Source organism: Dama dama, chromosome 9 (assembly GCF_033118175.1).
Source record: "Dama dama isolate Ldn47 chromosome 9, ASM3311817v1, whole genome shotgun sequence".
In the NCBI taxonomy this organism is placed as follows: Eukaryota; Metazoa; Chordata; class Mammalia; order Artiodactyla; family Cervidae; genus Dama; species Dama dama.
Genome location: NC_083689.1, coordinates 50,306,336 through 50,321,626, shown reverse-complemented (window position 1 = coordinate 50,321,626; position 15,291 = coordinate 50,306,336). Strand labels below are relative to the sequence as shown.

At 41.6% G+C, this 15,291-nt stretch overlaps 1 protein-coding gene across 1 annotated transcript in view; it reads left to right on the top strand.

Annotated features, from left to right (window-relative positions):
* TRPC7 (transient receptor potential cation channel subfamily C member 7) overlaps positions 1-15,291 on the top strand; it is a 140,562-nt gene that overhangs the window by 76,343 nt on the left and 48,928 nt on the right. Inside the window, exons 4-5 of the mRNA XM_061151351.1 lie at positions 1,334-1,498; positions 9,988-10,204. Coding sequence (XP_061007334.1) covers positions 1,334-1,498; positions 9,988-10,204 — 382 coding nt within the window. The remainder of the gene's footprint in view (positions 1-1,333; positions 1,499-9,987; positions 10,205-15,291) is intronic.

Below are 15,291 nucleotides of genomic sequence, written 5' to 3'. Positions count from 1 at the left end.
GTACTGGCTCACCTTTGTCAAAGGGAGGAAATAAGTTAAGGAGCATGATTTTCTCAACTGTATACTTTATTCCCATAAATGTTACTTAAATGTTTCCTATTGCCAGTTTCTACTGGCCAAGACAGAATCAAATGAACAAATGGCCAAGTAGCACCAAATATTTGTAGGTAAAGGATATTTGGTTGCAGCAACTCAAGTCAACCTGCTGATACAAGCAGAAAAAGGAAGATGCTATATTTGAATCTACAGGTGTCTCGTGGACCATGTGGGCAAAGTGAAGCTGGGCCTCAGAGCGGGTAGGAACATCTTTCTAGACAACTTCATTCTTCTTTAACTGGCTTGTTTTGCTACTTAGTCCACACAGTGGAAGATAGCTGCCCAGATTTCTCAAGGCCACACATTAACTCCTCAGTAAGTAAAAAGACTGCCTCTCTTGATCACAGGCTCAAATACACAGATGAGAAAACCCAATGGATCCAGTTTAAGTCTGGGTTTTACCCTTGGTCCAACATCTGTCAAGAGGGGTAAGATCAACACAATACACAATGTCCACAAAAGTCCCATCTTGTAACCCGGCCATTAGGGCAAGGCAGTTCCAAGAGAAGGGAGGCGGCAGGGAGAAGCCACTGTGTAGGGACACAATGTGTCAGTGCTCCCGCATGCCACAACAAGCAACATGGACCCAAGCCTAACACCACCGAAATCCAGGGAGAAACACTGAGGAGGGTTAACGTATCATCTGGAAACATACAAGGACTTTTTATTAGACAACACAGGAAATGAGACAGCAACTTTTCTACAATATCTCATGTAATCTTACAGAACAAAGTGACAGACTCTGTTTTGCACAGGACAATATTGAAGCTCAGAGAGGTTAAGTTGCTGGCCCAAGGCCACCTGGCTAGTAAATGATAGAAACAAAATTCAAACTCACGTTGACTCTAAAACCCCATGCAGGCCCCACCCATTCCAACATGTTGACTCCCATATGAATTCTGCCCAGAGATAAGTCTCCTGGGATTGGAGACAAGCATTTGCCCAGAAGCTGGCTATTGTTTTCTGTGCCTGAGACTTCTCAGGGACTTTGGTTTGCCAAGCCCTGATGCAGCCAGTCCTGTGAGAGCTCTGGCCACAGCACAAAGGCCCCAGCATCCCCAAGTCAGAGGGGCCCAGTAGGTACCTGACCCAGCTGCTCCCTCTCCAACACGCAGGCCACCCCCACCCCAGGAGAACCTGTCAGCCCTGAGCTACTCAAAGGCCATATACTGTTCAAGTGCTACCGATGCCATTTTCCTGTTTGCGTTTTCTTTTTGTTTTTGTTTTGTTTTTACAGTTCGTTGCTCATCCTAACTGTCAACAGCAATTGCTTACCATGTGGTATGAAAATCTCTCAGGCTTACGTCAACAGTCTATCGCTGTGAAATTCCTGGCTGTCTTTGGAGTCTCCCTAGGCCTCCCTTTTCTCGCCATAGCCTATTGGATTGCTCCGTGCAGCAAGGTACAGACTGCTTAAGGTGCATGTCTTTGCGGTTATTTCTTCTCTCTACTTAGCATAACCTGAAGTCCATTTTGTCCAAATATGCAGCTGATCATTTCCCACATTTGAAGAAAATAGCCCTGAGATACCCAACAAAAGTAGAAAACCACTTAAGAGGGAAAATGCTAAGGTTTGCTTTTTTAAATCATTTTCTTAAAAGCCAGAAGAGTGATAACATGGAAACTTTTATATGCATGAGACATAATCTTATCAATAACAGAATAGAGGGGGAATAAAGGCACTTTTCCTTTTCTAATTATGCAATGTCCTAAACACACCCTCAAAACCCATAGTAATAATAATTATAATAATGATGACAGGAATTAGTTCCATGGGGAATTTGTTAAGCTAATACAGTCAATAGAAGTGTCATCAATGAATGGATCCTCTTGTCAGATCCACCAAGAGAAAACTCATGCCAGGACGATGAGCCAGAGACTTTGGGTCTGCTAATGAGGCCGCCTAGCCAGGCAGACAATGAACTGACTGCCTTCAAGCAGGAGGGCTATCAGAGAATGGACAGCCAGTACTTTCTTTTTGCTAAGCCCCATTCATGGAACATCTCACTTCACTCTCTCAATTAGGATGCATACACTTTACAAGCAGATTCAGAAAAGAGAAATGACTACTTGCTGAGAATCAAAGGCTTCTCATACTGGGGCAGTGCAGACCCGCCTCAACACCTTCCTGTTTCCCAGCTTCCTTGTCTGGGTTCTGGCCCACATGGGCAGCTAATTAGGTCATGAGAAGGAAAACAGCCAAAGGAAAAAGGAGAGCTGGAAAGGTGCCATGCTAGGTTCTTTGCTTTAGAAAGGGAGCTGTCTGGTTCCTGCCTGTAACCGAAGAAGTGAGACCTGCAGGTGCTAAGCTGCCACGCCTCCTGCTCCACCATCCCTGCAGCCCTTCTGATTCAAAGCCACAGAAGGCACCAGTGGTCACTCCAGCTTCCGGCAAGAGCGAGTGCCTATAAAGACGAATCATGCGGAAATTCTGAAATATGTTTCGTGGGTTACATGGTCATCAGAGGTTCCAAAGCTGCATTTACTCTCTGATTTATTACATAAAGAATTAAGCTTAAGTAATCAACATTCGGTAGAAATATGACTACAGGGAGATTAGTTCCACGGGGAATCTGGTCAGCTAATGCAGTTAATAAAAGTGTCATCAGTGAATGGATCCTCTTGTCAGCTCCACCAAGAGAAAACCCCTGCCAGGAAGATGGGCCCAAGACTTCAGATCTGCTAATGAGGCCGCCTAAAAAGGGGGCAATGGAGTGACTGCCTTAGAGTAGGAGGGGTATCAGAGAATGTAATGAGGACTCAGACTCCTTCTCCTGTAGAATAGTATTAAAAATAAAAGTCCTCATGCTGAGTATGTGTGGTGTCCAATCTTATATCTATTGAGGACTGTGTTTCTATGCCTGCGCCTCTACCATGGCACAGACTGCTAAATCAGTACTCCCCAAGTGATTCATACGGATGGGCAAACAATCTTTTCTGTCCTTTATCATGAGCTGGAAAAAGCACAGTGAATGAAAAAAGACTAGCCAGATTTAAAACTGGATCAGCGCTGGTCATTGATTTTAGGCACTTGTTTTCTTATTGGTATTATCTAGTCTGTACTGCAAGTTAGATCACTGCTTTCATCTAGAGATGGATGGGGACTTTGCCTTTACATTCCCTAAGCCCCCAACTAATTCTAGGACATCAGTCATTAAAATTACAGCCAAACTGCCAACCCTGACTTTTGTCATAAAGCTACACGTGACAGTTTCCAGGGAACTAGGACTAAGCAACACCAGCAAACTGTCTTGCCTCGACCTACTTGGGGAAACATTCAGGAAGAGAAGATCTGCCAGCTGATGACTACATTTTTTATGTTTTCAGTAGATCTGAGAAGAATCCTAGTCAATATCATGCAGATGTGATGCCAAAAAAAGGGGGGATGGTGGAAGTGAGAGAAATCCTGGACTTTCTGTGGATCCAGTAACCCAGTAAATTCAAGAGACAGATGTCACTATAGAACACAGGGGTCAGATTTATACTAGTCTTCTGGAATATTTTAGAAGTAATGATTACAGCAAAGTTTGGGCCCATGGCTGGAGCTTCCCCTGCTCTGTTCAGATACTTGTCTGATCAACATTTTGTGTTCCTGAAATGTCCAACAAGACAAAAAACAAAAACAGCACTTGAGATAAACATGAGGTTGCCATTAAGCCACTTGTGGTTTTTTGCACTTTCTGGGCTCCAACTCTGAGCTCAGTGTAGTGGAGGGTGTGTTCATAGCTAAGTGACAAGCATTATTCCACAGCATGAGATAATTTTTGGTGGCAATGCTCATTCCAAGGAAAGATTCCTCATTAGAGAACTTGTCAAACTCACTCTGAGGCAGCCAAAGGACAGATAAAACAGTCAAGATATTTTTAGTCTTTTCTTTCACCATTTAGAAAGAAGTCTTTCCAAGTTTGGCAGAGACATTACATTTCTGAGGATTACAAAGAAGTCACATCTTCTGTGTGAAGAAACCAGCCCTCTCTAAAGGCCCCTGGTCCCCCAGAGGAGCAGCATGGTGGGGGACTCTGTTAAGGTGCTGGTGTCTCTCCACCCTTCGGGTTGTGCCTTTATATCAGTCCAGTAATTCTATAGAAAAGCCAGTCATTCTAGCAATTCTATGTGCTAAGAGCTTTACTATACCTCCCTCAAAGAAATTAGACCTTTGATGCTTTTGTAAATGTATTCATAAAACGTCACTGCTAAACCTCATCAATCTGCTAATGTCCATCCATGTCTAGCAAATGTTGAGATCTCTGTTTCCAACTTAATGGGGCATTTACTTCCCAATAGTTGCTGTCCAAATTTAACAACTATCAGGGACCAAAATTTCTGAGCCTGCCAGAATAACCTCATCATATCTTTCCTATTGAATTCCCAAGGCTGTCCATTATATTTTTACATAAGCTTCTGAGGGCCCCTAAAAAGACAGCTGAGTAAGGAGATGAAATAGGTGAAGAGTGTCAACAGGAGTTGAGCTTACTAATATGGAGACTAGAGAGGGTAACCGAGTCACAGACGCGTACATACGGTGATAACTGCAGGTCTAGAGCATGGCACTGGTTTGTCAGGGTCAATAAAGAGAACAGTGATTTTTTAATCGCTTCTCACTGTAATCCCCAAACCTGGGTGAGGTGAAGCAGCTCAGTGAAGGGTCGGTGAGTTCTTGTTCACGTGGATGCTCTCAGGTAAATCGCTTCCCAGGGAGCTCTTTATCCTCTAAACAAGGGCTGCCATGCCAAAGGGCTTTTCTGACTGATTGCACTGTTTTCCACCCTTTGATTTCCCATTCTGATTCATAATTTAGGTTGTGTGTCTGTTAAAATCTGAGAGCTGAAAAAATATCCATCATCCTCAAGGGCTCAAATGGTCTCTCTGCAGCAGGTGGATGGGAGAAGTCAGCTTCGGGAGTGCTGAGGAACTGCACAAGTTCTAGTTATACAAGAACAAGAGGGGAAGCTGTCTGCCTCTGTTACCTGTTAACCCTTGTGGTCCAGCTGTCCTTATAAATTAGTCCCCACACTTGGGCAGCGAGAGCCGTAAACAACTTTAGACTCCTACCTGATATCTTCGCACTGTGCAATCTAACAGTTCATAACTCTTGCATGTAGAAATATTAAAATGTTAATCATTGCCCTAAATCTCCTTAGCCTCATCCCAAACAAAATCATCTAGTGAGAAAGGCATGAGAGACTGCAGCTTTTGAAGGCCCAGCCTTGCCAAAGCTGAAATGTCATCCAGAGACAGGACAGAGAGAGGACAGTGCCTCCACAGGTCTTTGTATCCTCCCCATTTGTAGCTACCAAAGAGCTGAAAGTGACGTGACAGTCACTCAGATGTGTCCGACTCTTTGTGACCCCGTTGACTAATACAGTCCGTGGAATTCTCCAGGCCAGAATACTGGAGTGACACACGATTAAATAAAAATCCTTATGCAATGTTTAAAGCATTGCCACAGAGGGGAAATCTGTGCCAGGAAATAGAGCATTTTCTGCTCTTCTGTTCTAATAGCTGTGGCCCTCAAATCCAGACAGAGGGGCCATCACATGTCACCCTGCTGGGAGAGGACTTACAAGTGCCAGAGGGCTGACCACCTCATCCTTAGCCAAGTCTGAGCCCTGCAAAATTCTCTTCCCGTCTCTCCACCCATTTCCTACCAGGGTTTTGCTTGTTTCTGTCTCCACTAGAAAATCAGCCACTTTGAAGGGAAGACCCAACTCTGACAGCTTGTTTTAGCTCCATCACCTGCAGTGTCCAGCATCAACTTGTGCATAGACAGTTCCCCAAAAGGGCTCGTAGCATAAATACATAAGAGCGCTATAGTCCTTCTGTGAATCCTTGCACACAAGCTTTTCAAGAGTCAGTCGATTTTTTTTGTCTTTTTTTTTTTTTAGAGTCAGTTGACTTTAAGTTTCCCCTTAGGAGAACTGCCTAAGGCTCTCTGGTGTCACATACTGAGTATTTCCTATAGGCCAGTAGCTGTGATGCACTGCACATGTTAAATAATTCATTCCCTACATCAACCCTATGCAATAAGTACTATTTTATCCCCATCTTACAGGTGCATTCCCTGAGACACAAAGGGATTAAGAAACTTGCCAAAAACTATAGAGTTGTGATTTAAATCCAGGGTCTCTGCTGCAGAGACCTGGCCTGAGCCACTGTCCGTGTACACATGCACATCCCAGCATTCCCAATCACCCAGTTACATCGGCAGCATCACAGCCTTCAGTGCTGGATTTAAAGATCTTAGCTGCTGACTACTGACCTTTGAATGAATCTGATTCAGAGCTTTATAGTTAGCAGGGCTTTTCTAGAAGGGAGGAGTCAAAATCACCATGTGATTAACTACTCATTTCTCTTCTTTCCTTAGAAGCCCTACTTTTATAACCCACTATTTATTACTCAGCACCTCTTCAGCCCCCAGGACAAAGAGTTAGAATCATACAGTAATGTGAAAACACAATGATCAGAGACACCGTGCACTGAGTGAACATATACTCCCCACTTCAAAGAAAGAAGGTTCCTGAGCCCTGGGTTAGATATTTTTAAAAAAGAATTTTTGAGGGAACATTCTGAGTAATCTGCCACAAACTTAGTCAAGGTCATTCAAAAATTTGAGAACCACTCCAGCCTTGTATGTTTCTTTTTGAAAATGCTTGATCCAAAGTCTGCCTCCATTCAGCTTTGCACAGCTTGTACGCTAAGCCCTTGCTTGTGGCCACTGGCAGCAGGCAGCGAGTGAGGGTGGCACTTGATGAGAAGGACTGGGGGTTCTGAGTGAGGAGAGATGCTGGCAACATTCTCTGCATGCTCTCCTGCAGTCATGGCCTACCTCATGGCCTTGTGGCTGCGAGGTCCCCATTAAGTGCTTCCGCTTGTGGGCTAAGAGCCCAGTGCCACTAAACACAGAGGGGTGTCGACAAGTAAAAGCAGGTGCCCACCCTGAGGGCTGGAGAATGAAGTTCATTTGGAGCTAATTCAGGAGAACCACTCAGTTATTCTCATATTCATCTGTTTTCCAGAGTAAAAGAATAGCACCCAGAAAGTCTGGGCTGAGCCAGAGACTTGGTGCTTCAAGCTTGGGTTTCCTGATATGTTGTCAGCTCATCAGGGCCAAGTAATGATGCAGCTGCCTGAGCCCATGTTTCAAACTCACCAGATGTGCTCTTCTAGCAGAGCACACCAAGGCCTAGGTCTTCTGAAGCCCTTCCATCTCTTTCTACACCTAACACTGTTATCTGACCCCTTTAATGACTCCAATACTAAGAGCAGCAGGTATATATTGGTTAACTTTTTTCCTTTCTTTTGGTTCACCTGGTGGTCTTATGAAAGGAGGAAATTTTTCCCAAGCATAATTTGCTTCAAAAAATTGAGACAAATAGGAAATGTCACCAAAAAAAGAAAAAGGAAATCACTGAAATGATTTGATCTCATCTGACCTTTATCAATGTTTACCGGTTAAAAAGATGCTTTCAAGACCAGAAGAAAAATAGGAAAAATGCATGAATTACTAACCTCGCTTTTCCTCCCTGTGGCTTAAATCAAGTGGGACTGAGTTCAGGGTAACCTTCCACAACACTGAAGGGCCTTATCAGGGATTTTCCTTATGGTCTGCAATAAATACAGTAACTCTGACAGGTGCATTTTCTGCCAGAAGACAACTATTGGAAGGAGGGCACAAAGAGAACATTAAATTTCTCAAAGCAGCTCCTGTGGGGAATCCCAGGGCCAGCAAGGGTGCACCTGCATGGCAGATCCTTGCAGTCAGGTACTTGCCTCGATAAGAAGATGGAGCGGTGTCCCCATGTCCTCATCCAGGTAGTCACTGGGAGATGTTACTTAGAGCCCAGTGATTAAGGAGTCGGGAAACTTGGCTGGCAACCCTGTTAACAGCTGTGTCTATCTCCATCTTCTCCACCTTTGTCTGGCATCTCTGGGACCCTGCTGGGACAGGCAGACCTGGTATCCCTTGCCCTCTCAACCCTTCCTCTCCCCACTCTGCAGTCATTCTCCAACTTCCCTCCCCTCTCTCCACAACCCCAGCAAGGACACAGTGACAGGAAACCATGCGGTGACTATGTAAGAATGTCTCCTGTCTACAGCAAAGTATCCCAACTTGTTGGTTGGGAAATGGGATCCAAAATGCCAACTCAGTCAGATAAAATGCTGAAAAATTCAAAGTAGGTTTTTGATGTCACATTCATAAGTCAACATGAAACATGGTTAGATTCCGGTTTTTTTCCACTAAATATGAGGTATTTTATTTGTCCTTATTTTGAATCTCTGCATCCTGAATTTAGTACATCTACCTATGGCTAAAAATTATCTACAGTCCCTACCTTGTAAATAACAAGGTTAAACTTTACAGAGAAATGTCATGTGTAGGACATTTGTGGGCCACATGGTTTTTAGGTAAACCACTTTGTCTACTTCTGAAGTTATTCTAGTGCCATATGACAATCTGATAAGGCAGCTGATTCCAAACAAGTTCTTTCCAGTACAAGCAGGGATTCCCAATGTTCAGACTTAAAATGCAGGTTTTTTTTAATTATTTTTTTAAAAAACTATCATTTTTAATTTCAACAGATGGGTTCTATAGCATTAGAATGTTACAGTAATAACTAGCACTGTTAAAGTGGATGATTATCACACTGAAGCATATTGAAAAACATTATCAAGCTATCTGATTTATAAATGTTATGCTAAATATAGTCAGAGTTAGGGAAGTTTCACCAGGAGAAACCCTATAGTTGATCTTCTGCTGAACCAATACTCTATATGCTGGCTGACATTTCACTATGGGACTCCTGAATGACGCAGACCATGAACATTAACTGGTCACCGACTATAACTGAACATTTGCCCTGGAGAAGGAACTGTGTTCCAGAAAAGGTACCACTCTTTGCTCTTGTCTTATTAGTACCCCTGGCTGAGGGGTCAGATTAGGTGAGGGTGACAGCAGTGACCTGGAAGAGACCCAAGTGGATTCATTCACGAGAGCCAGCAAAGACCCCCTATGCAGCCCCCAAGTTACATCTCAGAGATCCAAGTGGCCTTTGCATGGCAATCCATGGATAAGAAGATGTGACCAATACCTGCTCCCTAACAAGGCATCTTTTGGATCACTTCAGGTTTACATGGAACTGCACAAATTAATCACATTCTCGACCACAAAGAAAATCTCAGTAAGTTTTAGAGTAGTATAATAGAGGCTATGATCTGAACATACTGCAATAAAATTAGGATTTTTTAAAGCAAGGGGGGAAAGTCCTGTGTGTCTAAAATCTAAATAACCTCTGACTTAAAATGAAATAAAAAGGGAAATTATAAAATATTCATAACTGAGTATCAAGGAAAACACTACAAGTCAAAATGTACAGAACATAGCTAAAGCAGAACCTAATGCAAACTGTATGGCTTTAAATAAATTTACCAGGATAGAAGAAATGCTGAAAATAAATCATCTCACCTAAAATCCAAGAAAATAGACCAAAGAGCAACAGAGCATATTCAAAGTGTAATTAAAAAAAAAAAATTCTGAACTCTATTGAAACAGATTTTTTTTTCTAGGTTCAAAAAGCATAAAATTAATATCCATGTGGTTGGGGGTAGCTATGCAGTCAGACTGTAACATGATGTTACATCAGTGTGTTCCACTCCTTTCTCTTACCACTCCCATTGAATTTTCTGAACAGGAAAAATTAAAATCAGTAGAAAACAAATTCAGTCAAACAGCCTCTCACGTAAAAACTATAGAAAATGTCTGGGTTTGGTGAGCAGCTTCTGTCCAAAATGAGGAATTCTCTGGTTCAACTTTCAGCAAAAGCCTTTTAAAGAGAGCCCTGTGCCTGCCTGAAGCTGCCAGATTAACGTGTCTTATACACATTTTGTTTCCAGCTAGGACGAACACTGAGGAGCCCTTTCATGAAATTTGTAGCCCATGCAGTTTCTTTCACAATCTTCTTGGGATTGTTAGTTGTGAACGCATCAGACCGCTTTGAAGGCGTGAAAACCCTGCCCAACGAAACCTTCACAGACTACCCAAAACAGATCTTCAGAGTGAAAACTACACAATTCTCCTGGACAGAAATGCTCATCATGAAGTGGGTACTGGGTAAGCAAGTCACTGTCTTTTATTCTCTCCTCCTCTAGTTATATTAGGTAGGACCTTATTAAACTCTGACTTCAGAAGCTCTTCTTCTCTTGAATGCACTCTTGGCAGACAAAATGGTGAGATGACCAGCATGGAAACCAAAGTCAACTTCTGTCTGTGCTGGTATAAAAGATGCACAGACCTGTAATATAAATCCCAATTTTGAAAGGACTTGTTTGGGGGGAATTCATTCCATACTTTTTATTATATATGTATTGAAAGTGACTATAAAGTGTCTGTGGGGGTGGGGGAGAACATGTGGGCTTACTCATGTAAATATAGTCTACTAAAAAAAAACAAAAATAAACAAAAATAAATAAATAAATATAGTCTACTAGAAGCCTAGTGGCTCAGATGGTAAAGAATCCACCTGCAATGCAGGAGACCTGGGTTCATTCCCTGAGTCAGAACAATCCCCTAGAGAAGGGAATGGCTACCCATTCCGGTATTCTTGCCTGGAGAATTCCACGGACAGAGGAGCCTGGTGGGTTACAGTCCATGGGGTCCCAAAGAGTCAGACATGACTGAGCAACTAACACTAGTAGCCTTAGGAAAAAAGTATAAGACTGCATAGTTTAAAAGATATTTTTTGTTACCACCGAATACTGATACATAGTAAAATACCAATAATATAAAAATCTAAAAAGTTAGGGGACTAACATGTTCTCATTATTTGTGTTAATGAACATAATGAAGCTGTGAAATTCCTCTTTGCGGTGATATTTTGTGTTGCCAAGGTCTGCCACTAGAATTGCCAAGGAAATTATTCCGAGGTGTCTCAATGACTAGCCAAGAAAGGGTATCTCCTTTTCCCTAACTTCCAAGAACTATTACTAGTATAAATTAGCAAGATAAAATAAAACAGACAATGACTAAAACTGTACATGGTCAAATGTGCTACAGATTTTTCTAACACTGAATTGATTGGTTAAAAAAAAAAAATCAGACTTTGTAAGAAACAATGAAAAACTACAAAAGTTACAACCAGTGATATTGTATATAACCAAAACTTGATCAATAAATTATAAGATTTACATCAAAAAGATTTGAACTTGATAAGAATGTTTTGAGTAAAACTAAACCAAAAAAATGTATGCAATGTCAAGATTTGGTCAATTAATTAAACTGTCCTAATAGTATTTGCCACCACCACTCCCCCGCCCGCCCCTAATTGCCTTTCTTAACAACAATTCAATATAGGCATAGCATTCGTCATGTTTATGTTCACAAACATTGAGTCAAAACGTATTCAGGGTCAAAGTGTCCATACTACCAATCAACAAATTCACAGAAGAAGAAATACTTGAAAAGACAGCCTAACACCTGCCCTGTGCTAATCACATGACTGCACAGTGCCACAGGTTCAGCCCTTCTGGCCTAAGAGCACCACAAGAGCTGAACCACTGAAGATCCCATGGACCCCCAAACTAAGACCAACTGGGAGTATGGCCTTCAAGCTGCATCTCTCAATCAGAACAAGGTAATGAGGAGAAGAATGGTTTGACCCAAAGGGCAGAGGCAGGAAAGCATGCCATGCTTCCCAGGAGCTTTTAATCAACTGGCAAGCCTGCAACCAAAGGCTCACTTAGTGGAGTTGCAGGCACTCAAGCTGAAAAGGAACAGTAGAGCCTGTTGTAGAGTGAGTTCTGTGGCCTTCCACAGCTCCGTGTCTATCCCCATTCTCCCTAGTATAACGCCCCTACCTCCAATTTAACTAAATTAAGCACTTTAACACTAGGTACTTTGCAATGGTCTGAATGTTCGTGCCCTCCAAATTCCTATGTTAAGACCCTAATTCCAATGTGATGGTACTAGAAGTGGGGCCTCTGGGAGGTGCTTAGGTCATGAGCGTGGAGCCCTCATGAACAGGATTAGTGTCCTTTAAAAGAGACCCCAGAGCATGCTCTTACCCTAACTCTTCCACGTGAGGATACAGCAAGCAATCTGCAACCTGAAACATTCTGGCACCACAATCTTGGACTTACAGCCTCCAGGACTGTGAGAAATAAATTTCTGTTCATAAGACACTTAGTCTGCGCAACTTTGTTACAGCAACCCAAATTAAGACATCGTCTTCTTAAAAAAAAACAAACAAAAACTCATATGTTGAGTTAATGAATAAAACAAAGGATTTACAGCACCATTCACTCACTCATCTCATAACCCCACCTGGACAGCAGGTATAAGACTAGTAAGTGCAAGCATATTCCCCCTTAAGTGGGTATCCTATCATATGTTACCATGATTCTCCTACTAGGCCATGACCTCTTCCTGATTCCATATTTCTCTTCCTGGGTATCAGGGCATTATCACAATAAGAGGGAAGCATCTCTAGCTACAGAGGTCCCAGCTTCCAGCTTCTACCCATCAAAGCAAAGCTGAGTTTTCAAGACTGTTACATCCTTAGTATTATGAAGGGGAAGGCTTATTTTTCATTGACCTACTTTCTATTAGATTTGAGACAAAAGAAAGATTCTAACTACTTTTTCTTACTAGATTATATTTTTCAAACTTTTATTGTAAATAATTTTAAGTATTGGAAATATCAAAAGAAGATTATAATAAACCCTTTGGGCCAATCTCACATCTTCAACAATTAGCAAATCAAAGCTAATCTTTGCTTCATCCTACTTCCCTTCTCCCAACTCTGTAAAATTTTGAGCCAAATCCTAGGTTTCATAAAATTTCATTTACAAACATATTGTGTGTATACTAAAAGAAAATTTCTCTTTTACTTTTTGCTAATCTTTATGTGCTGCAAGTTCACTGACATTTTTTCTGAATCATCTGTGATTTTGATCTTCAACCAATGAATTTTTCATTTCAAATATTGTATTTTTCAACCCTTTAAGTTCCACTTGGTTCTCTCTTATAACTTTTATTTCCTTCTTTGTGGTGTTTGTGTTTTCCTTTAAATCCTTGAACATAATGTATGTATTTATAGTAAGAACTGTTATAAAGTCCTAATTTCATCATTTCTATCATTTTTGGGTTACTGACTAAACTTTCTCCGGACATGGATCATTTTTTCCTATTATCTTGGTGAGTTAGTAATTTCTGATTGAATGATGGACACATCATATGCTATATTGCTTAGCATCTAGATTTTATTGTCTTCAAAGAGATATTTTGTTTTCTTCTGACAGGTTGTTAAATTCTTACAGATGAGTTTGGTCCTTTTCAGACTTTCTCAGAGTGGATCTGGAGAAGCTTTACAATAGGATTGATTATCGCTGTACTAGAGACACACATCTGGGGTCACTACTAAATGGCCTCAATAATCAACAAAGGCTCTCAATTCTGAAGGGGCAGAGCTCAAACATCTCTCCACTCTGGGTGAACAGTTTCTGAGCCTTAGAAATGATTCTCCTTACAGCTCTCTGGTGGTTGTTTGTATAGTTTTACTCTATGCATTCGTGACTTAATATTAAGGGAACATTCAAAAGGATTTTACTTATGTAATTTACTTATGTAAATTTCTGGACTAGTTTTGTTTGTGTTTGGTTTTGGGTTTTTGGTTCTGCATAGTACCTTTCTCTCTGGAACCCTGCCATATAACATCTAACCACTTCAAACTTCCTGAACTCCAATCTCTGTCTCTTCAATTCATTGGGACTGCTGCTATGCTTCTAGGATCCCTCTCTACATCCTGCACATTGAAATGTGCCTCTAATTAAAAAAAAAAAAAGACAGGGCTATCATGTGACTTATCTTTCTTGCTTCTCTTCACTAAGGATCACAGAGCTGTGCTATTTCCAACATCTGAAAATAGTTTCTTTTTTTCCCCAGTTTACTGCTTCACCATGACAGATAATAGAAATTGGGATTCTTTTTCTAAAACAGAACTACAAACATAAAAGAAAATGCATAATCTATTTTCAAATACCCAGTCAGTATTCAAATTTCTTTGAGAAGATAAATTGAATAAATATCTGCCTAGCTTCCTTTCTCTCCTCCTTCAGGTCTCTGTTCACATTTTATCTTATCAGAGGAGTTGAGCTGGTAAGAGGAAGCTCTCTCACCTGCCCCCTTTGATGAGATGAAATGTGAACAGAGACCTGAAGGAAGAGAGAAAGCGGCCTTTGCAGGCATCTGGGTGAAAAGCATTCCAGAAAGACAGTTCAGTATGTGTTGAAGGCTTAGATTCAGGAGCAAGCTGGCGATGTCTGAGGAACAGCAAAGAAACTAGTGTGGCTGCAGCAGAATCAATAAGGGAGAGATGGCAGAGAAGAGGTCACAAGGACAGGCAGGGCCAATCACACAAGGCCAAGGAGGCCATGGTGCAGAGCTGAGATGACTGAAAATGACTGGATGGTTCTGACCAGAGAAGTGACATCCCACAACTTCATTTTCTAGTGGATTGTAGGCTGCTGGGTAGAGAACAGATGATTCTGGGACAAGAGCAGAAACAGGGAAACCAGTTAGGAGGCCACTGCAGTAATTCAGGTGGAAAATGGCTGATTTTGAGGAGGCAGTAGAGTAGGTTATATTTTGGAGGTAAAATCAATAATAGTAATTGCTACTGGATTGTCTGTGGGATGTAAGAGAAAGAAGGTGGTCAAAGAAAATTCCAAGTGTTTTAGTTCAAGTAAGGTATAATAGAGATTTCCTCTAAGGCAGGAAGTTTCCTTGGAAGAAAAGCTATGACAAACCAAGACAGCGTATTTAAAAGCAGAGACGTTACTTTGCTGACAAAGGTCTGGCAAGTCAAAGCTATGATTTTTCCAGTAGTCATGTGAGGATGTGAGAGTTGGACCATAAAGAAGGCTGAGTGTGGAAGAACTGATGCTTTCAAACTGTGGTGCTGCATAAGACTCTTGAGAGTCCCTAGGACAGCAAGGAGATCAAACCAGTCAATCCTAAAGGAAATCAACCCTAAATATTCATTGGAAGGACTGATGCTGAAGTTGAAGTTCCCATACGTTGGTCACCTGATGCAAAGAGTTGACTGACTGGAAAAGAACCTGATGCTGGGAAAGATTGAGGGCAGGAGGAGAAGAGGGTGACAGAGGATGAGATGGTTGGATGGCATCTCAAGTCAATGGACA